This window comes from Oryza brachyantha, chromosome 2 (assembly GCF_000231095.2).
Source record: "Oryza brachyantha chromosome 2, ObraRS2, whole genome shotgun sequence".
Taxonomy (NCBI): Eukaryota; Viridiplantae; Streptophyta; class Magnoliopsida; order Poales; family Poaceae; genus Oryza; species Oryza brachyantha.
The window spans coordinates 1,723,114-1,744,270 of record NC_023164.2 but is presented as its reverse complement, the minus strand read 5'-3'; the positions used below and the strand labels follow the sequence as shown (position 1 = coordinate 1,744,270).

General features: G+C 42.9%; 2 protein-coding genes and 1 long non-coding RNA gene across 4 annotated transcripts; all 3 read right to left on the bottom strand.

The window, feature by feature from the left end:
* Window positions 1-2,543: 2,543 nt before the first annotated feature.
* LOC102709429 (eukaryotic initiation factor 4A-3) lies at window positions 2,544-5,835 on the bottom strand. Of its 2 annotated transcripts, XM_006646815.3 has the most exons (5): window positions 5,645-5,835; window positions 4,735-4,807; window positions 4,509-4,615; window positions 3,993-4,423; window positions 2,544-3,465 (listed from the first exon to the last, which is right to left on the bottom strand). In XM_006646815.3, the coding sequence occupies exons 2-5, from the start codon at window positions 4,803-4,805 to the stop codon at window positions 2,830-2,832; spliced, it is 1,245 nt and encodes a 414-aa protein (XP_006646878.1). In that variant the 5' UTR covers window positions 4,806-4,807; window positions 5,645-5,835; the 3' UTR covers window positions 2,544-2,829. The 2 variants fall into 2 exon arrangements, with proteins under 2 accessions (XP_006646878.1, XP_006646879.1); XM_006646816.1 differs by lacking the exon at window positions 5,645-5,835 and having other exon boundaries at window positions 4,735-4,810.
* Window positions 5,836-9,679: 3,844 nt separating this feature from the next.
* Window positions 9,680-20,460, bottom strand: LOC102709141 (splicing factor 3B subunit 1). The gene is made up of 16 exons (XM_040520339.1): window positions 16,534-20,460; window positions 15,614-15,743; window positions 13,889-14,142; window positions 13,086-13,198; window positions 12,768-12,956; window positions 12,550-12,654; window positions 12,289-12,359; window positions 12,121-12,195; window positions 11,822-12,048; window positions 11,513-11,702; window positions 11,371-11,436; window positions 11,150-11,238; window positions 10,935-11,049; window positions 10,801-10,852; window positions 10,620-10,720; window positions 9,680-10,521 (listed from the first exon to the last, which is right to left on the bottom strand). The coding sequence occupies exons 1-16, from the start codon at window positions 20,361-20,363 to the stop codon at window positions 10,408-10,410; spliced, it is 5,721 nt and encodes a 1,906-aa protein (XP_040376273.1). The 5' UTR covers window positions 20,364-20,460; the 3' UTR covers window positions 9,680-10,407.
* Window positions 15,148-15,835, bottom strand: LOC107303680. The gene is made up of 2 exons (XR_001549627.2): window positions 15,744-15,835; window positions 15,148-15,627 (listed from the first exon to the last, which is right to left on the bottom strand). It is a non-coding gene; the product is annotated as an uncharacterized LOC107303680 (long non-coding RNA).
* Window positions 20,461-21,157: the final 697 nt, after the last annotated feature.

The following is a 21,157-nucleotide window of genomic DNA, read 5'->3' as shown; positions in this document are numbered from 1 at the left end:
CCGTGGGCCGGTTTCATGGCCCATTTGGGGCTTAAGAGAGGGGATGTTAGTTGGGCCTCGTAGCACCGTGTGGTACCAGTATACGGGTATGTTTGGAAGAGATAATGATTATAACAAGCAGCTGGCCAGCTTCTCATATTCTCAAAAGCCGATTATAACAAGCAGCTGATGAGAAGTCACTTTCTCGTATTCTCAAGAGAGCTTCTAATTTTTGGAGATTCTATGAAAAGTTGCGGCTACTAGAAAGCCCCAAACAGGGCCTACGTTTTCTTTCTAACCAACAACAATTCAGTATGACCCCTTATCTTATCAGATTTTATGTCTAATGTGTTAGCCATACCTCCCTCTAAATTCTTTTTTATGTTTGATGGTCTTGACTTTTGGTTTTATAATTAATCATTCATGCTGTTGACAATCTTTTTTGGAAACGACAAAAATATAAGTTATACTTATTGTTTCTTTATTGATAAAATAAATCACATGAAAATAAATGATAAATATGTATTTTTGAGGAATAAGACAAATAACCAAACATGGAACAAAAAATAAATAAGGTCTAATAGGGAACAAAAGGTCAATGAGGTCACACATTAAAAACCAAGAAAGTACTTCTATTGTGCATCTATTGTCCTTTCTTCTTCTCCTTCTTTTATAGCTTACTTCAATCCCATCTTCATTCTTGTCCTTATCTCACCATCAATGTTAGGATAGCGGTGAAGATCTAGGTGTAATCAACAAGGATATCATGATGACATTATGTATTTACCAAAAAGAGGAAAGAGGTCCAAAATAAAAATAAGAAGGTCCGTTTGGTCCAACATGTAAACGTGGGTTTAAAAGATCTAGTATAAAACTATGATTGCAACAACTAGATTGAACCCCACTATTTCCCCGTTTCTTCTTCATAAGGGTGATCTCATGTTTATAACATTTAACATAAAAGGCTTTATTACTCGAATATTTCTCTAGTTACACAAATTAAACCATAATATCATTTACTAGAACGAATAAATACTAGAAAATCTTGATTTCTCAAAATAATATAGATAAGTTAGATATTTCAAGTTCAAAATTGGAGCATCAAAGCCCTAATGTAAACGTATGTTCGCCTCTTTTTAGGCTTCATCTTAAAGCTTTCGTTTACACGAGTCGGAGTTGGTCAACACTATAGATGCTCGTATGCTTGCATCTCATACAGTATCAAGATGTTGAGCCTCTTTGTTCTAGTTTAATATAGATTGTTTTGTTGCTATTTCTCGTGAGAACAAGGTTGTAATCTCTTTTACATTACTAGTTACATTAATAACCGGCTCTACTTCGGAAATTAGGGAACATCAAATAGGTTGAGTTGAAACTGACCCTTAATGGTTCGGCCTTTTAGAGTTGGAAGATTTTTGTATAACCTTTCGCTAGCGGCAAACTAAATTATAATATCACATCATATCCAAGTATATGCACAAAAATGGAATATACTCCCCCGTCTCTAAATGTTTAACGTCGTTGACTTTTTATACACGTTTGACTACTCGTCTTATTAAAAAAATCTACATAATTATTAATTATTTTTTATATCATTTCATTTATTGTTAAATATACTTTTATGCATATATATATATATATAGTTTTACATATTTGACAAAAAAATAAATAAAACAAATAGTCAAACGCATATAAAAAAGTCAACGACGTTAAATATTTAGGGACGAAGGTAGTATTACTGGACTACCAAACAAAGGAAATTAAAGTTGACCTCCCTCGAGTTAGAAGTTTTTTAATCGCAGATCTCACTCATCAGTTATCACTATCTAAATTCGGAATATCAAACTACTCATACTTCCAGATTTGTTTGTTTTGGAATCTAGGGCAGAAACCGTAAATGCAAATGCAAGTAACTTGCTAATAGTACCACAAGAGTAGTGGCACATTGGACAGGCACAGAAGTTGATCTCAAGTGTCACTTTCAAAGAGAGCTCTTTTGTGCAGCAAGTGGAGGAATAAGATGCCCAAGCTCTATCACTCCAGAGAGGACAATGCCCAAAGGAGAGGATGATGCTGAATTGCTGATGAGGCTCTGAATCGGATAGCACGCACAATAAATCTTAAATCAATCGCCATCTCTTTCGCTTGGTAATTTATTTATACTACTTTAGAGACTCTCCAGTAGAGAGCTCTTTTGCAAAATAGCTCACGGTATTTTCTGATATTATAAAATGGTGGTTCAAACAAGTTATATGAGCATAGCTGATAAAAGAAATCTTATAATATTTTGTAATATAATTCAATAGCAAACCAGAGTATTTTGCTAGTAGTTATATAAACGTGCATTTCCTCTGTGTTGGACCAGAAAGGTAATAAGAACACAGCCAGCTGGTTCTACAATAATATATCATCTGATTTCATCCAGAGTAACAGTTAATAGAGCGCCAGTTAATAAGCAAGATTTCTACTTCTAGTCTTCTACCGATCTAGAGATGTCTTCCTTCAAACACAAAGGATTTCATTGTCCAGGATGACAAAAATTTAAACTACCAGCAGCCGATTGGTAACACAGGACAAACATAGTTTAAACAACAAAGTAAATATTCCAGTAGTGTACCTCTTCCAGCTAGCCCGGGATGCACAGCCTAACCGCTACAAAAATTTCCAAACATTGTTGCATTGTTGCATACGAAAAGGAAGAAAAGGGAAAAAAAAATACATGATGCCGTCCTTAACCACAATTCAAATAGATCCCGACCTTAGCACTCCTCCCAAACGAGAAAGTTGGGTCATATTAAACAAAAACAAGCTTTTATCCAGCACCTTACCACATTCCTAATGAGACATAATCTAGAGAAGGTCAGCGACGTTGGCCGGCAGTTCCTCAACGGTCACGTTGTAGAACCTCTGGATGTCGAACAGCATCCTCTCGTCATCGCGGGTGACGAAGTTGATGGCAACTCCCTTCCTGCCAAACCGACCACTACGACCAATGCGATGGAGGTAGTTCTCAGGCTGGGTGGGAAGGTCATAGTTGATGACAAGTGAGACTTGCTGGACATCGATACCACGAGCAAGCAAATCAGTAGTGATAAGCACACGGGAAGAACCAGATCGGAACTCCCTCATGATGATATCCCTAGTGTTCTGGTCCATGTCTCCGTGTGTGGCAGAGACAGTGTGGTCCCTGCTCCGCATCTTGTCAGTGAGCCAGTCCACTTTGCGGCGGGTGTTCACAAAGATGACACTCTGGGTGATGGCAAGTGTCTCATACAGGTCACAGAGCGTGTCAAGCTTCCAATCTTCCTTCTCCACATTGACATAGAATTGCTTGATACCCTCAAGAGTAAGTTCATCTCTCTTCACAAGAATCCTCACAGGCTTGTTCATGAACTTGCGGGTGATCTCAAGGGCCTCAGGAGGCATGGTAGCAGAGAAAACTCCAACCTGTATCTTTGGTGGAAGAAGCTGGAAGATATCATAGATCTGAAAAGGGAAAACCACATGTAAATTCAGACCATGCAACACTACAGCTTGAAGAAATGAGATGCAACTTCCAGCATAGCTCATCAACCATTCGAAACACAAACACACAAACACATATTATAATTATGCAATCATAGTTGTGTTAACATATATATTAGCCAATGAAGCACCTAAAAATATTAAAGAATTAGCAGGCAACACTATTCATTATGAAAAGGCAAGTTGTTATCAGTATACAACCAATGATATCACATGTATAGATATATATTGTTTGGAGTATATTAAAAATAAATTTGAACTGCCAGCTCTACAAACCAGTAACCACCTATGATTTCTCAAGAAGAGTAACATAAACAACAGCTTATCACACTGAGAAAACAATTTGATAAACATAGTGATTTTGGTGCTCAAAATACTCTAAACACAAACACAAAAACTACAGGATCAAGACCTAATGCAAAAGTATCAACCATACATAATGTTGGGGAGGTTATATTATAGCAGAACAATGATTCAGTCAAGCAAACCTGATCCTTGAAACCACGGGAGAGCATCTCATCAGCTTCATCCAGCACAAACATTTTAATGTTGTCCGGGCGGAGAGATTGACGGCGTAGCATATCAAACACACGTCCAGGTGTACCAACAACAACATGCACACCACTAGCAAGAATCCTTTGGTCCTCACGAACGGATGTTCCACCAACACAGGCATGCACCTTGACACCTAAGTAGTCCCCAAGAGCACGCATGACCTTCTCAATTTGCTGGGCAAGCTCACGTGTTGGAGCAAGGACCAAGGCTTGGCACTCCACCAATCCATAGTCAAGCTGCTGCAGGATTCCAGAACAGAAGGTAGCAGTTTTTCCTGTTCCAGATTGAGCTTGCTGAATCACATCAAGCCCTTTACAGAAGGGAACAATCCCCCTTTGCTGAATGGCTGATGGCTTCTCAAAGCCTACACATCAACATATCACAATTTATTATAATACAAAAACAAATGTTGTTAAAACAACGGATAAGGAGCAAGAATAATGGCATACCATAAGCATAGATGCCTCTGAGAAGGTTCTCTTGGAGGCCCATGTCATCAAAACTCTCAAAAACCTCATCATATGAAGTGAAGAATTCCTCATTGTCACCTTGGTGCCTGCATTTTGTAATCATATGATACATTTTATGAAACCCATAAAGCATAGCAAGGAGAAAAGGAAAAATGATACATCCATTAGTGGCTAAGATTATAAGTTGTGTAGAAACATGGCTTACAGTAGTTCCTGCATCTTGTTGTCATAGTGCTTAGCATCAAACTGGGAGCCTTCGGGTGCCATTCCTGCCATGGCTGCATTAAAGGCGGAAAAAGAGCAGGTTAACAATGAATCAACATTGATACTGTTTGAAGGCCATATAGTAAATGCTAATACATTTACAGCTTCTGCTGCACATAAGACTATACCACAAGCAGCATCCATAGTTCAAGATTATGCACAACTATTTCTTCAAACAAGGACACGCAAACTTGTGACAGTCTAGAATTTACTTAACCGACCTAACATGTTGAGATCAAGCTCAGTATGCAGTAAATTTTGCACGTGAGTAGTAAATCCAAGGAATCCTCCTAACAAAGAGCCTAGAAAATACTCAATAACCAACAGACCAAACTTGTTGGCCTGAGGTTCATCCACTGTCCTTGCCATACAAACGGACAATAATCTAACGCAGCCATCAAAGTGCATATTAGTATATAGCACAAAATTTGGATGATCTGCACAACTCTAGGACACCCAAAAGCATCGTCAAGCACCACAACTATAGCTCTATCAAAGAGGAGCAAGGAGAACCAAACTCTCTAATAACAAAATCGTCAACCCGGCAGTGCAGTAATAATAAAAATCTAAACTTTTTTCGACGCAGCAACCAAAATCACACATCTAGCTACAAACACGTAACCTCACAACCAAACCCCTCACGGACCCGCCGAGATCACATCCTCCCACCGCATCAAAACCCCCAGCTTCCGCTACCGAAGCAACCCAACCAAGATTCCACCCCCCAGGACCGGGCCAGGCCAGGCCAGGCCAGATCGAGCGAGCGAGCGAGCGACGCATTAGAGCCAGCCCCAAATCCAGATCGAGCACACAAATCAAGCAGCTAAAGCATCGTTCGTTTGGTTACTTACCTGAATCGATCCGGGGGGCTTACGGGGTGGGAAAAAAAGAGGAGAAAACCAGCGGTGTCGAATCCGAGATCGGCGTCCCGGACTCGATTCGATTCGTCGGGATCGGGGGGAAAGAGCGGAGTCCCGCACGCGGTGGGGTTCGAGCGAGGAGCGGAGGCGATGTGTGGAGGAGGGTTTCGTCTTTTGGGGAGGGGAGGGGAGAGGAGAGGAGAGAGGTGGCGCATTATAAAGGAGGGGCTCGACCACTCCTCCGTTCCGTCGTTGGGCCGGACTCTTCATGGGCCTCCCCTTCTGTGTGTGTCGAGAGCAGGATTGGCAACGGGACGGGACCGAGAGCATGTTTGGGAAGCTTTAGATTCTGAGAAACAGCTGTTTGTTACCCAGCTTCTTTCGATTCTGAATTCTTAGTTTATTTTCCAGAATCTATAACTATATAACTATAGATTCTCAGAAGTCATAGATCGTTTGGGCAGCTTCTGGCAAAAGCAGTGTCGGAAAAAAGCTGTAACCGGGAGCTTTGGAGAAAAGCTGTAACCGGGAAAAGCTCTCCCAAACAGGCCCTTAGATGGCCATGAATTTAGGAAAAAAAACGCTCTCCGTTCCTGTTTGGATCACTGGTTCTGAACGCTCTCCGTCCCGGTTCTCGGTGGATCCCTGGTTCTAAACGGGGATCTGTTGGCCCTAAAAAAAAATTTAAAAAGTTGAAGATGTTCACCTGCAGGCTGGAGATGGAAAGGGTGGCGACCGGAGCCAGAGCCAGAGAAGACGGCGGCGCGCGGATGACAAAGAGGGGGCAGCGGCGCAGGATGAATGAATGAATTGTGAATGTATATTTGGATTTCTTTCCGTGGAATTTCCATTATTTTCTACTAGCACTATCCTTTTCGTTTCTGTATATATATTTGTAAGGCCAAACTTTTAAGCATAAAATTAGTGTAGATTTTGAGAGGGTTTTTTTATCGGAGATTATTTTCTAGCCTTTGTTTTTAATAGCTAAAAATAAGTACATAAAATTTTGATTCAATAATTAATATTTATTTATTAATATGTCAAGTAATCACCCCTACGGGTTGTGAACTTTCCTTGGACAGCAGGGTGGTGATGTTTGACACGGAGAAGTAAGAAACATGACAGAAAAAGGCAAAGGCAAAGGCAAAATTTCGGAGGTGAACTTGAGCTGAAACAATTACGAAATGTTTACGTTTGCGTCGCGACCAAGTAATTTAGTCAACAAAGAGCATGGGCGCCGCCGCGTCATACAAATATCTATAATATATATGATTTTTCACTTTACAAACATACATATTAGAAACTGGTTTCTATAGTTCATAACAAAAGAAACAAATTACACTATAATTAATGTATATAATTATATTTGTTTAATTAATGTTGTAAAAGGTACAAGTCGAATTTAATCCACACATTATGCTGCGATGTCTCACATGTTAATTCATCTTGCCATTTTTTTTAAAAAAAATCATAACTACTTTTACTTAGATGATAGGTACTACCTCTATCCTAGAAGGAATTTTAGGGATGGATCTAAATGAGTACTTATCCAGATTTATTTTTATAATCCCCTACATTTAAGTATCTCTATCCTAGAACAAAAGGGATTTTTACAATAGATCTAGACGAGTACTTGGCCAAATTTATTTTCATAATTCTCTATATTTAAGGATAGAGGTAACAAGAAACAGATAAGAAATGGAAAGATTAAGAGTTTTCCATGTCCTAATAGATAAGCACGCCACAAAATACACTATATGCACACAATAACACGGAATGAGATCTACTCCCTCCGTTTTACCATGCAAGATTTTCTAGGCTCGGTTAGATTCACATAAATACTAAGAGCAATTCCAACAGTTTGGCAAAAATAGTTTGCCAAATCTGCTGTTTTAGCAACTTGGTAAACAATATGGCAATCAAAAAATTATTTTATCTCCAACAGTTAGCTAAATTTCACATGTCAAAAACAGATATAGTTACCAAAACGGTTGGTTGTTGACGAGATCGTAGATTGCCAACGTCCGTCCTCCCCGTGTCGCCCTCGCCCTCCGGTGCCGCATCGCCGTCCGCCACCCGTCGCCGCGCCACCGCGCCGCCGCTCGCTTCCGCCCGCGCCCCACCTGTGCCCCGGCCGGGCCGCCGCACCCCCGTGCTCGCCCCCGCGCCGCCGCCACCACGCCCCCGCGCTCGCCACCGCGCCGCCGCCACCACGCCCCCGTGCTCGCCACTGCGCCTGTGGCCCGGGCCATGCCGTGCCGCCGTTGTGCCCGTTCGTGGCCCGCGCCGCGCCGCCGCTCGCCAAGCCGGGACGAGGACGAGGAGATGCCAGGCGGGGACGAGGTGCCAAGGCCCGGTAGCAGCGCGCTGGCGGCCGGGCATCACCGGGGCACGAACGCGGGACCGCGAGCGGCGGGGCGGCGCGGGGGCGCGGCCACGCGGCGTTGGAGCGCAGGCGTCCGGGCGGCGCCGGGCCACGGCACGGGACCACGAGCGTCGGGGCGCGGACGGGCGCACGGCGCAAGCAGACGCGCGGCACCGGAGGACGCGCAGCGGGGCTCGCGGCCCTCGTCGTAGCAACGGGGGGGGGGGGGGGGGGGGAAGAGATGCCGACCGGTTCGGGGGGAGGGGAGATGCTCGAGCGGCGACGGAAGGACGTCAGCACAAGAAAAAAAAGTTCGATGAAATTTCCTGGTGGAGGCGCGAGCATCGTACTCTCCTGGATGCCAAGTGAAATGCCGACTCCCATATATGCACGCAAACAGGAGGATTTGGCAACTTGCTAAAATTTGGCAACCTGGATGGCGAAGCTGTTGGAGACATTTTTTTGCAATTTGCCAAAAAAACAAAGATGGCAAGTTAGGATGGAGAGCTGTTGGAGTTGCTCTAATCTATACTATTATAAAAAGCGATAACGATTCTGCCAGGATTTTTCGTCCGTCATCCTCCTGGGCCGACCAGTCGCGCGTGGGCTGCTGCACGTGGGCCGAGCGCTTTCTCCCGGCCTTGTTTGCCTACTATGTCGTCTACTTGGACCAACCAGACGCACGTGGGCTGCCGTGTGTGGGCTGATCAGGTCGTTTTCTCTCGGCGTCGTGGATGGAAATGAGCACGAGCGATGCGACTGCGTGCGTGGCCCGCTGGATGAGGAGGCTGGTAGATCTATCCGATCGGTCTTTATTTCTCTTTTTCTCTTTTTTATTGCTTAAATAGATGATATTAATGAAAATTCAACGGTCCAAATTTATTTGATCACTATCAATTCATTCAGACTTTGATTAATATAAACTTAAAGTCTATTTTGTACTACTCGACAAACCCTACGCGTCCACGGTCTCCGATCATCGATTTTTTTATTGCTTAAATAGATGATATTAATATATATCCAACTATCCAAATTTATCCGATCACTATCAATTCATCTAGACTATGATTAATACAAACTTAAAGTCTATTTCGCACTACATGAAGAACCCAAATCGTGCACGGTCTCCGATCATCGATTTGAGAAATGGTATAAAAGTTGAGTTTTTTACACCTCCTATTAATTGTTGTCAAAAAAAATATATTTGGACACACGGGTATTATAACTTAGCTACAATATCTTGAGAAAACTGCGATAGCGGATCGTCGTCTTCTATTGTGTTTCTGCTTTTTATGATGATGTCTACTTTAGAATTTGGCACTAAATAGTTGAATTCTTCGTAAAATAAAATAACAATGTTATTTCCGTCCAGTTTTCTCCCTATATTTGAAACTGTCCATTTTTCATGTTAAAAAATTCAAGTTTAAATGCAAAATCAAAAAAGAAGAATTACAAACATAGGGCAATCGAACATCTTTTATAACTTTCTAATTTTGTTTAAGCCCATTGCAACGTATAGGTATTTTGCTAGTATAGCTAATATATCTAGCCATATATATATATATCGTATGCAGTGACCGATAAAATGAATTAAGTAATACTAGAAAGTCATAAGAGAGAGAGTACAGAACAACTAGATAAGAATCTGCCAATCTACAGGAAACACGAAAGCCTCAACTCAATGCAGCTTTGCTTACTTTGATTTTTATTTTTCCCCGATAAAGAACCAAATTACAACAATGTATGATTGCAATCTATGTACTACAATAGTGGTCTTTTACTCCGTACAGTGATGATGAAAAAACCTTACAGGAGATCCATAGGTTTAAAGGCAGATGAGCTACTACAACTAATTACACTTGGCTTACACATGGAAAGAAGCTAGCATATAACTCTGAATCAGCAAGTCTCTATTTCTGTCTCATTGCAGTTGCAAGACCGCAGCATGGTTATCACCTTGCTGTTCTTGCTCAGTTGCTCCTGGGGTGAAACAGGTATCACCACCTGCACAATAAGTTCTGAAGACAACATATCTTTCCATGATGCATTGACGCCTTGTCGCCTCCAGACAAGCTCAAAAGTCCATCATACCAAAGATGCTCTCTACTGAACGATTTACTAAATAACCTTTATTTTTTTCATCTTTATGTCCTAAACCTAAACTCACATTTTAGTGACGGACACAACTTCTGGATCCATGAATACAAAGATAGTAACGGGTACAGCTTCTGGATCCAGGAATGCAAAGAATGAGACCAATAAGAGGATTGAATATATATATATCAAGGGCTACACCTATATATATACTATTTTTCACTTGTCAGTAGTCACTACACATTAGTTGTAAAGCAAAGAGGGGACTCAAGGTCAGTTTGCTGTACAACTAATCCTATAGACATAAGAGACTATAAAACATAAGGGGTATGAAGGCATTATCAAGCTGTGCTGTATACGCCTCCAACAATCCGCTCAATGTTACGGCTACCAAAAGTGATAGCCAATGCTGTGTCAATATGAGAAAGATGTCAGAATTTACACTTGCTTTGCATATTACAGAATGAAGATTCAAACACTTCAATGCCAGGGGGGAGAAAGTAAAACCTGTGAAAGAATGTATCCACTTGAAGCTAAGAGTGACAGCAGGATTGAGCAGGCTGCTAACACAGAAGTTATACCTGCTGCTGTTCCCTCAATAGTTTTCTCTAACATGTGAACAAAAACGTGCATAAGATATCAACTATCATCCATAGAAAAGTAAAGAATTGATGGAAATTAAACTCACTTCCCGTCTTGCTCCATCTTAGGACACCGTACTTATAACCTATCATTGATGCCTAGGAAAAACAAGAGAATTCATCATACTTAGCAACTAACATAAGAAATTATTATCTGATCACATGCTGAACATAGTCTTACCATGGTATCACCTATCCCCAGGCTGAGAATTCCAGCAAAAGGGGTAAGGGGACGGTCATTGAATCCTGATGACATCCATTTAGGAAGTGCGCATCCCAGCAAGAGTGAGAAATGACTGAACAAAACAAATACAGTGTTAGGTTTTTTTAATCCTAGCACTCAACATGGATGAGATATAAAATGTGAGAAACATTGATCATTAATCCAAAACCGACCTAACAATTAGAGTCTCCGAATCACGGTGATCAGTGAAGGCATTCATAAATTGATGCACAATATGCCCAAGGGGGTATATTTCCCAAACCTGAGGTCAAAGTGAAACATTTTGTGGGAGAATTTAGCACATGTTTATTTTCAAAGGGAAAGAAATTAGCACATGCTGGCATCCAAACTGTTGAAAACCACAGAAAAGGGAGAAATACATAAATATGCTTACTCGAATCATCTCCAATATTAAGAAAACTGCAAATGCTGCACCAAATGCTAAGTCCAAGAAATCAGGCTGCAAAGATAAACAAATTGTTGAGTGTGTTTCAAACAATCTGATGGGGATCGAATTCGGAGAACAAATACAACACCTGAAATATTACTGCAGGAGAGAAAATCAGGACAGCAACAAGATGGTAGTATTTGCGCAAAAGGATCCGCTCTGTTTTGCTTTGTTTTGATATACTGTAGAACCTTCTAATTGATACATATATGACAAATATCCAGTATGCACATAAAGCAAGCCGTTCACGTGAATCTGTGAAGATATAGTTAAAAACCCTGCGAAATAATAAACCATGGAATGAACAAAAATTCATTATCTACAAAAATGTGCAAGATTTTATCAGCACCACAGAGCTTTTACGCTCTTCTGACGAAATGCAAACTCATATGCTTACCAAACAAATGGATGCACTTCAAAGCCTTGAACAAGGCGTGTCCATGATGGCACTAACAACGACAGTGCTACCAACAATGAGACATAAAATACAACACAGTCAATTCTCTTTTGTATGCATTCCCCAACTGTTTGGGAACTTCGTTTCTCCGATTTTCTACAGTAGGTCAAAACTTGAAGGGAACTTTTGTATAACAAGGGGAGTAGAAAAAGAGCAAGCAAAACCCCCTGCAGGAAAGAAAAAGGGAAAGGGCATTATGCACTAAGGACCTGAAGACAGACAATCCAAATAACCTGTACCTGAATAACTGCGCCTATCTCGCTTCGACTTCCAGCAATGTGAATAAATGCTTCTGCTGATACAGAGAACTCCATCTGCAAGGATGATTGCAAATTTGCAGGCAACAGAAAAGGCATCAGATTCTCTACCATTTTAATGGTAAACATAGTTCGAGGAATAGATCACACCTTTGAAAGAATTTGAGCCAGCATATCACCACAGTAAAGAACAAGGCCACTTGAGACCAAAATGGCTTCCCCTGAAATTTACAGAAGAATGTAAAAATAAGTGAAAGCCAATAACTTAAGTCATGATGAAAAGGAGAAATATACATTGCCTCAGACAATAGAAACCACACAAATTAGCCTGTATTTCTCTGAAGTGTGAAGATATGCAATCAGATAAAAAAAAACAAAGATCTAACTACATCTTAGACTTCAGGTACAAACCAAAAGATGAACATGAAGGGAACTTCTCTAGAATATGCTTGATTAAGATAACAGCAGCCGCTCCATGACAGAGCAAATACACCAAATTGCTCATCACCAACAGACCTATTAAGAAGAAACCTAGATTAGTTTGTAATTCCTTGCTTCTGATGAACTTCCATCAAATTTAAAAAGAATGGGCGCAATTATCTTTACATGCAGATAAAATATGCATATACCTCCATCACCCTTCAGTAAAAAGTAGAACAAGTACGCCAGGGGGTATAAAATGATGAGCAGCAAGCCATATTTTGAAGCTTTAGAAATTTCAGTGCTGGGAGACTGCCACATATGCCAAACTAAGAATGCTAACACACTGAGGCAGCTGACAGACACTGCCCAGTACTGCATTTCAAGGTATGCATAATCTGACAATGTAAACAGATATGTAGTTAGAAAACAGGATGCATCAGAACAAGATCTGAAATGTTGATGAATACTTTGGAAAATTTCCATTTAGTAGTGAATCTGGTAAATTTGACAAGATAGAAATTTACCATCACGTCCATTAGGATCTGTCAGCAAGACTCTAGAAAGTTGAATTAACCGTGAAAGCATGACACTAGGCAGAGTGGTGGCACCAAGAAGTATGCCTGACGAAGCACCTGGCCTGGAGTATATAAAATATCATCAATAAGCATGCACAAGAGAATCAAGCCACCACCACAAGCAAGTGAGGTTTTATGTTATCATTATTCACAATACAAGAGGCGACAAATCTTACAGTAAGCAACTAGGATTGCACATCACAGAACCCATATAAATCAGAGTGGGAGCAGTATTTTGGCCCCCAAAATGGGAGCAATATTTTGACGGGGTGTATGATCAAAGCACCCTGAATTTACCATCTGTATGACGGGTTAACTAAGATGTGCTGAAAACCCTATTATTCAGAAATAATATTTGTCCCCAAAACCACCAAAATCTGACCATTTTACACTCCAATGAACCAAAAGAAAATTCACTGCACACTCAATCCAACTGATGTTGTAATCACACCAATTGTTTCCCCAATTTCATGTCCCTCACAAGGAGGCGGCCAGCATTGAACCATCGTATCATGAATTCGCCTTGGATTATTCGGTTGCCCCGCAAAAAAAGAAAAATCCCAACAGACTAAGCCTTTCAGCAATCGCAACCTCACGGGTAGCAGCACTACACTTAATTCGTCTACGTTGAAACTCGAATAAGACCAAATTCACATCGAGGAATCACCTAGCTACCCAAATCCCGGCCGCGAACTAGCAGTCCAGCTCCGTGGAGATGAGATGCGACGGCGGAGAAAAGTAAAAGGCGGCACCTGGTCCTGAACCGGCGGAGCGGGGACGAGGCGGCGCCGGCGGCGGAGGAGGAGTAGCCATCCACGGCGAGCTCGACGGAGAGCGCGGCCGCGGCGAGGACCGCGATCGGGGCGCCGAGGTGGGCCGGCGCCGCGAGCGCGACGCGGGCCACGAAGAGGAGGACGACGGTCCTCTCGCCGGAGACCACCGGCGGCGGCGTCATCGCCGGCGACCGACGGGCGGAAGCAGCAAGCCGCACCGGAAGCGCGGGGCGGCGTCGGCCAACCGGACCGGTCGGTTAGGTATTGGGGGTGGTGGCTCGTCTCACTGCGCGGTGGGCCCACCGACCCAGATTCGGTTGGTTGGTCAGAGCCGGCGAGCGGCGGCCGCGTCGGCGTCGTCGTCGTCGACTCGTCGTGTGCCGGGGCCGAGTCTTTGCGTGGCGTGTCAGCGACGCGGGGGAAAACAACGCAAAATGGTGTCCGCCGCTGCTGTTTTGACGGTGTTCCAGATACGATGGACACCAGCATTATCTGATTTTTTATTTACTTCGTCACGAGATAAAAAGAATAATTTAGTGTTAGGTTTTATTAAAATACATACATACATACATATATATATATATATATATATATATATATATACACACACACACGGATGTGGAGTGCAGTCGAATCCTATAAAAACATACTCCCAATCTATTTTAATAAATAATATCATTATTTTTTATCGTTAATTTATTATTCGGGATGGTTATTTTTATAGGTTTACTGACAGAAAAATCCAACAACATCGTGTATGTAAAATTCAATTTTAATGTGAAAGACCCTACAACATTAATATTTCTTTTACATCTTGACACAGAAGGAGAAAATAGTACGTACTACGCTTTGGTTTATAATAAATATAGAAAATACATATGTAAGATTTATTGAAAAGTACAATATGATATCGAGCCTAGAATAATGCAAGGCAACCAGAACCAAGTTTACACTTTCACTGCCGACGTACCACACGACAGCGGACCAACTCAGCCCAAAAATTGATCATTATGCCGCCGTACCCAGATACCTAGGTAATAATAAGATTAAGATTAGATACTTTCTTCTTATTGACATAATTACCATACGTTTGATCATTCGCCTTATCCCTACGCCAAGTTTAGAGTTTGACTCCAAAGCTTTTTGAATTATGAAATTAATAGCAACACTGTGCAACAAAATTGTACAGATTCAACATCAAATAAGGTCGATATCCATAATTCATGTTCTCAGATAGGTAGCTGTCGATGGTTCACACATATCACAACATATACTGTCAGGTCGGATGGTACAAATAGATAAACTACAGAGTACAATTTATAGCTTTATTTTTTTTAAAAAAAAGAGTAACAATAAAAGAAGAAAACAGGCACCGTACGATAAAACTATCCATCCGAGATTATAAGTACTGACAGCAGGGTGGTAAACTGGTAATAGCACGTTCCAGACATACAAGGCGTTCCAGGTATACTAATAACATTACTAATACAGGGAACGATGCTAATAACAAGGCGAGTTCACAAGCTCGATGGCCTATAAGTTGTAGCATTGGCTAATAATACAAAGTTATTGAGATAACAGTAATTCTAGGGTGGCCATTCTTCATCTTCGAAGCATAGGATTATGCAAAGGCCGACTAAACATGCTGCGAGAAAAGATATCTTCTCCTTGTGATCTTTAATCTAGGGGAACTACTCAGCAAACCGGACCAAAATACCCTGTAAACAAAACAAGTAACAAAAAGATCAGTGCATCAGAATAGGTAGCATTTATCATTACAAGTAAACCAGGGGAAAATATCCTAAACATTGCACCCCCTTCAGAAGCAACAAACCTGCAAATAGAGAGGAAATGCAACTTCAATGAAAATGCATACATCACAAGTAACACCAAATAATTGAATGCCAGCTCTAACCCAAATACCACGAGTTCAAGCTTCACACGCATATATTGGATGATGGCTACATGGAAATGTACATCCCGCCTGCCAATGCGTTCTCATATCAGATGAGTTCTTTGCATTGAGGGAAGAAAAAACAAAGAACATAAATCTGCAGAAATAAATATAAAAGAAAAAAAAACTAGTGCCTGGTACTGGTTTCGGTTCATATGCTATGATACACAGAGCAATGGCGCCACTGAAAAGGAGAGACAGCAAGCAGAACAAACCATCTATTGGTGCAACATAGTCCATTAGGCAGCCCATGATAGAGGTTCACTGAACCAACCAACCAACAAGACCATGCAATTCTAACAGATCAATAGTTTTATAAATGGTTGCAGTTCTAATTTCTCAGTTATACCAAGCTAACATACCAACAGGTCAAACTACATAAGGCCTAATAACATACAGTAGCAAGGCTAAGGATGCCCATTTGTTGAGCAACAGACGAACAGTACAAACTGAGAAAACACTTGCAATGACATTGCAATAGCAAACCAAAAGGAACCATGCATACGAGGATGCATTTGTTGCAAATTAGAAAAAGAAAGCACTTAAATGAACAATAACAACTCCATAATACAAGTTGACAACTTACTTCATAACTAATAGCAGAACTTTCAACAATATTTGCAGCCATTAAAGTAAAACAATAAAAAAAATGACCAACACTTACATTGATCAGACAAACATCGCCAGCTCTGGACGGCTGTAGATGTTATCCCCATCATCATCCAGTGCAGGATAAGCAGCCACAAGTGCATCTTGTGCACCAATATATAGTGAGTTGTAGATTTTCCAATATACTTCACGTACTTTCCTTGCTGGATGGAAAAGGCCTTGAAGGCAGTAATTCAAGATTACAGCTGGACCAAGAGCAACTCTCATCCCCTCGATCGCCTCCATGACAGCATTGATTACATGGGGAGATGTCTCAAATATGTTGGGCCAGACATAGTTGAGCAAATGGACAAGAGCATCCTCACAACCCAAGCCAGCAACACCTAGAGCCATGTGCTTCACAGCAGAGGCAGCAGTTTGCCGGTGAACCAGATCTCTGTCCATTAGAGCATCTTCAAGCAAGGGAGTAACAGCGTATATGTAATCTTTACCCATCTCGCCAATATACTCAAAGAGGAAAGAGAGAGACTTCAGGACACCATTCTGAACATTGAGCTCTGGGACTCGGTACTCATTCATCAGGGCAGGCAAAACTGTAAAAGGTGAGCAGGTTTCAGCAACAATGGCAATCGCGACAGTCGTGCAGACACGGTTTTGCCGTTCCTGCACCTTTAAGTTATTCAACAGAGTGGCTAACACATCCTGTGGCCCAATAGCCTTCGCAATATAACCAAATGTGTTCACAGTGGCTCTTCTAATACCCTTCTTGTGAGCCTTCAACATTTCAAGAAGCTCAAAACAAATCCTCATCCACTCCCTGGCAGGCACAAATTCAGCTCCACGATCAGCAATCCTACCAACTAGATCAATGCAGTTCTCCTGGACTTTCTCGTGCCTATTCTTCAAGATGGGAGTCAGCCGAGGGAGAAGATCCTTGATTGGCGGTGTCATCTTTGTCATACCAATAACATTCACAATGGCTTTCAGTGCTCCAAGAATTGAACCCAGCACCTCAGGGTACTCCTCTCCCAAATACTCATACAGTACAACACCCAAGTGACCCATAAGCTGCTCCTCCTGGCACTGCTTCATCACAATGGCTATTCTTGAGATCAGATCAGCGGCTTGCTGCCTAACTTTTGCACTCTTGTTGTTCAACCGCCACTTAATGGTACCACAAATCTGAGGAAGGTAAGGCTTGACCCTCTGTCCCAATGCATTGACAACAGCTCCGAAACCATTAAGCATGACATTTGCATCATCACTTGTCTGCTCTTGGAAAGCATACAAGATGCCATCAATAAGAAGCTCCTCCAAACGAGGATCAATATCTGAAGCACCCAAATTAGCCACCACCTTCTCAATTGTTTCCATCACCATTCTCCTGTACGGTTCACTTTCATCTTTCAGATCCTCAACAATCCTTCCAACAATATCAGCAACTCCAACCTTATTTGCCATCTCTACCGTTGTTTCCACAAGCTGCTTATAGTTCCTGCGGTCTAGAGCCATTCTCCTAACCCAAAAGTGACGGAAAAAATCCGGAAGGATGTCATTCCGGATATAATCAGCCTCTACACCCTCTGTACTGACACACTGTTTAACGACCTTGAGGACGATCTTCTTCATCTCTTCATCTGGTGACTGGAACTCCCTAATCAGGATTTGCATGACCTCTTTTGTGTAGTAACTGGCATACAGTGCATCCATAAGAGGAATGATAAAACCAATAGCTTTCAAGAAGGCAGCAAGAACTTTTCCGCGGTGAGATCTAATACCCTTCCACAGAGGCTTCAAAACAGTATCAAAACTTTCTATGCCATATGGTGCAGCAGCCTCAGCAAGTGCAGCAAGAGAAAGGGCAGTGATTGTCCTCACTTTCTGGTTCTCATCACTAAGACCATGCTCAATGATCTCAACTAGTGACTTGAGATGAGGCAGAACAGCACAGCCCATAAGAATAGCAATCTGTTGAACAATCTTGATACCAGTGTGCCGAGCTTGCCAAGACTTCTTACTCTGACAGACAGCTTTCAAGAATGGCAGGAGGGCAGGAATGCCCAAAGCAGAAGCCACCACACTGAATGCTCTAGCAGTGGTATTTCTCACATATTCATCAATGTTATCAATATCTGGTCTCATGGCAGCAATCATAGTAGCAAGACCAGCAGCTTTGCTAAGATTTGAGATGATCTCTCGTCCCTCAACACGGGCATAGTAGTCCTCATCGATAAGAAGTGGCTCAATGACCACAAGAATCTTATGCACAAATGGACGGACTAGCTCATCCAGCTTATACAGTACCCTGTCAATGACCTTCACCAGAAGATGCCGCTCCTGGTCCTCAAGTGTTGGCTGCATGAGCAAGGGTAGAATCTTGTTGAACAGTGGGCCAGCACCAAATTCCCGTGCTTTGTCTGTGAGCTGTCGAAGTGCTGTCTTTCGCTGTGGGGGTGTGCCATTCTTCACCTTGAGCAGGAGCTTCATGATCTTCCTCTCCTTCTGTTCCTCTGGAGATAGCTGCTCCTCCTCATCCTCATTCAGTAATGTTCCAAAGTACTGGTAATCCTCTGGCTTCATGAGGGGCAACCCCCCAGGCAACTCCTTGGGCACATCAAACTGCTGCCCACGATTCTCTTCAGGAATAGCATACAATGGTGTTCCCAATGGTGTCGGTGTAGCGAGAAGCTTTCTTGCTGGTGTGCGTATGGGCTGGTATGAAGCTGGAGGCTCGAGAATCTTGTAGCCTTCCTGCGGGAACATAGTGTCAAGCTCTTCATCAGTAAGAGGCCTGTTCCGCTCCTCGATGTCCCGCTCCCACCGCAAGAGCTGGTACTGCTCTGGAGTCATCGGACCACGAGCGATCTGGCTAGGTGTTGGCGTGGCAAGGTTCTCTCCACCAAATGGAGTCGGACCAGGAGTGTAACCCGCAGGCGTCGCACCAGCACCTCCAGGTGTTGCACTTCCCATACTTGCAGGAGTCTCGTCCCATCTCGATCGCTGCTTCTTGGGTGTTGGAGTGACAAGCCCACCAGGCAGCTTAGGAGTAGCATCCCACGAAGGTGTGGCGCCTGGAGTAATGCCACCAGCTGCCGGGGTTGCATCGGCATCAGCCATCCTCCCTGGAGTTGGTGTCTCATCCCACCTATTCCTCCTCACTGAAGGTGTCGCATCCCCAATACGACCAGGGGTGGCGTCCCAGCGCCCAATTCCAGGAGTTGCGTCGGGAGCATCCCAATCAGAGGAGGTCTTTGCCTTCTTGGATCCGGCAGCAGCAGCGTCGCCATCCTGCGACTGATCCCATCTATTGCGGCGCTTCGTCGCCGCCACCGGTTGCTCAGCGGAAGGCTTCTTCTCCTTCGCCTTCTCCTCCTCCTCCTTCTTCTTCTGAGCTATGTCACGAAGCAGCTGCTCCTTCTGGCGCTGCAGATCGTTCTCGCGCATGGCATCCGCATAGGTCCTCACCGAGGGGTCCGGGGTGGCCTCCCCGGCGGCAAAGGGGTCGTGGCGCTCCGGCGAGATGATGCGGGCCAGGCGGCGGCGGCGATAGTCGTCCTCGCGGTCGATGATACGCTGCGACTTCTTGGGGAGCCCGTCGTCCTCGGCGGCGCGGGGGATGTCGGCGGCGGCGACGGCGTGGCCGGTGTAGGAGGCGAGGCGGCGGGCGGCGGGGTTGGCGGGCTCGGAGTCGTCCTCGGGCGCGTCGTCCTCGGAGGCCGGGATGGAGGTGTCGTAGCCGGCGAAGCGGTTGGGGTCGGAGCCGCCGCCCCCGTAGAGGTCGGTGTCGAAGGTGACGGAGGAGACGGCCATGGGCGCGCCGGCGGCCAGGGCCTCCTCCATCTTCTTGCGCTCCTCCTGCGCGCGCGCGAGCTCCGCGTCGATGGCGTCCATGGCGCCGGCGCCGGCGCGGGCGGAGGGGAGAGGCGGTTAGGGTTTGGGGGTGGGGAGGAGATGGGACGACGGGAGAACGGGGAAGAAAACGGAACAGGTGTTGTGTTGGGTTGAGTTGAGTTGGGCTCCCGTACCATTTTAGCCGGTCCATTCGGAAATAAACTAAACCGGTTTTTATTTTATCTTCATATTATTCTTCGCTTTTTTCGCGTAGGTTTTCTAGACTACTCTATAAAAGTTTTATGTAAAAATTTATTATTCTAATTTTTTTCTTGCACACATGTTTTCTAGACTACTCTATAAAAATTTTCATATAAATATTATTATTCTAACTTTCTAAGTATATTTTTTAAGTTTATAGTGGCTAATTTTATTGTTTATGTAATTAAATTACTATTAAAAAAATAAGCGATCTTTAATCGGTTAATTCTTAATTGATGTGAATAACTACTAAAAATGTTAATAAACATAGCGTACAAAACTTAAATTGAAAAATATTAAAGCTTAGCTAAAAATAAATCATGTTTCTGTTAAACTACATTATAAAAAAATATTGTCTGAGATGTCATCGTCTAAATTTGTATAAATGGATAGGCAAACTAAAAAATGTTTAACATTGTTTATAATTACTCATTCAACATTATGATACGACAATTTTAGTATGTCGAATTCTTTGTTTTATTTTTTTCCCAACAATAACTCTGCCACAATTGGACATTATAATATGACAATTCTAGTCAGTGACAACAATTGGCAGCTTGCGCTTCCTGGGTGATATCCCATGGAAATCAATA

Coding starts and splice junctions, on each gene's coding strand:
- LOC102709429 (XM_006646815.3), bottom strand. CDS start 4,805: ATGGCAGGAATGGCACCCGAAGGCTCCCAGTTTGATGCTAAGCACTAT. Junction 4,424..4,508: donor CAGAGGCATCTATGCTTATG/GTATGCCATTAT, acceptor GTTGATGTGTAG/GCTTTGAGAAGCCATCAGCC. Junction 3,466..3,992: donor CCCGTGGTTTCAAGGATCAG/GTTTGCTTGACT, acceptor TTCCCTTTTCAG/ATCTATGATATCTTCCAGCT.
- LOC102709141 (XM_040520339.1), bottom strand. CDS start 20,363: ATGGACGCCATCGACGCGGAGCTCGCGCGCGCGCAGGAGGAGCGCAAG. Junction 13,199..13,888: donor CTCCGCCGGTTCAGGACCAG/GTGCCGCCTTTT, acceptor TATATACTCCAG/GCCAGGTGCTTCGTCAGGCA. Junction 10,522..10,619: donor GTGGATACATTCTTTCACAG/GTTTTACTTTCT, acceptor ATATTGACACAG/CATTGGCTATCACTTTTGGT.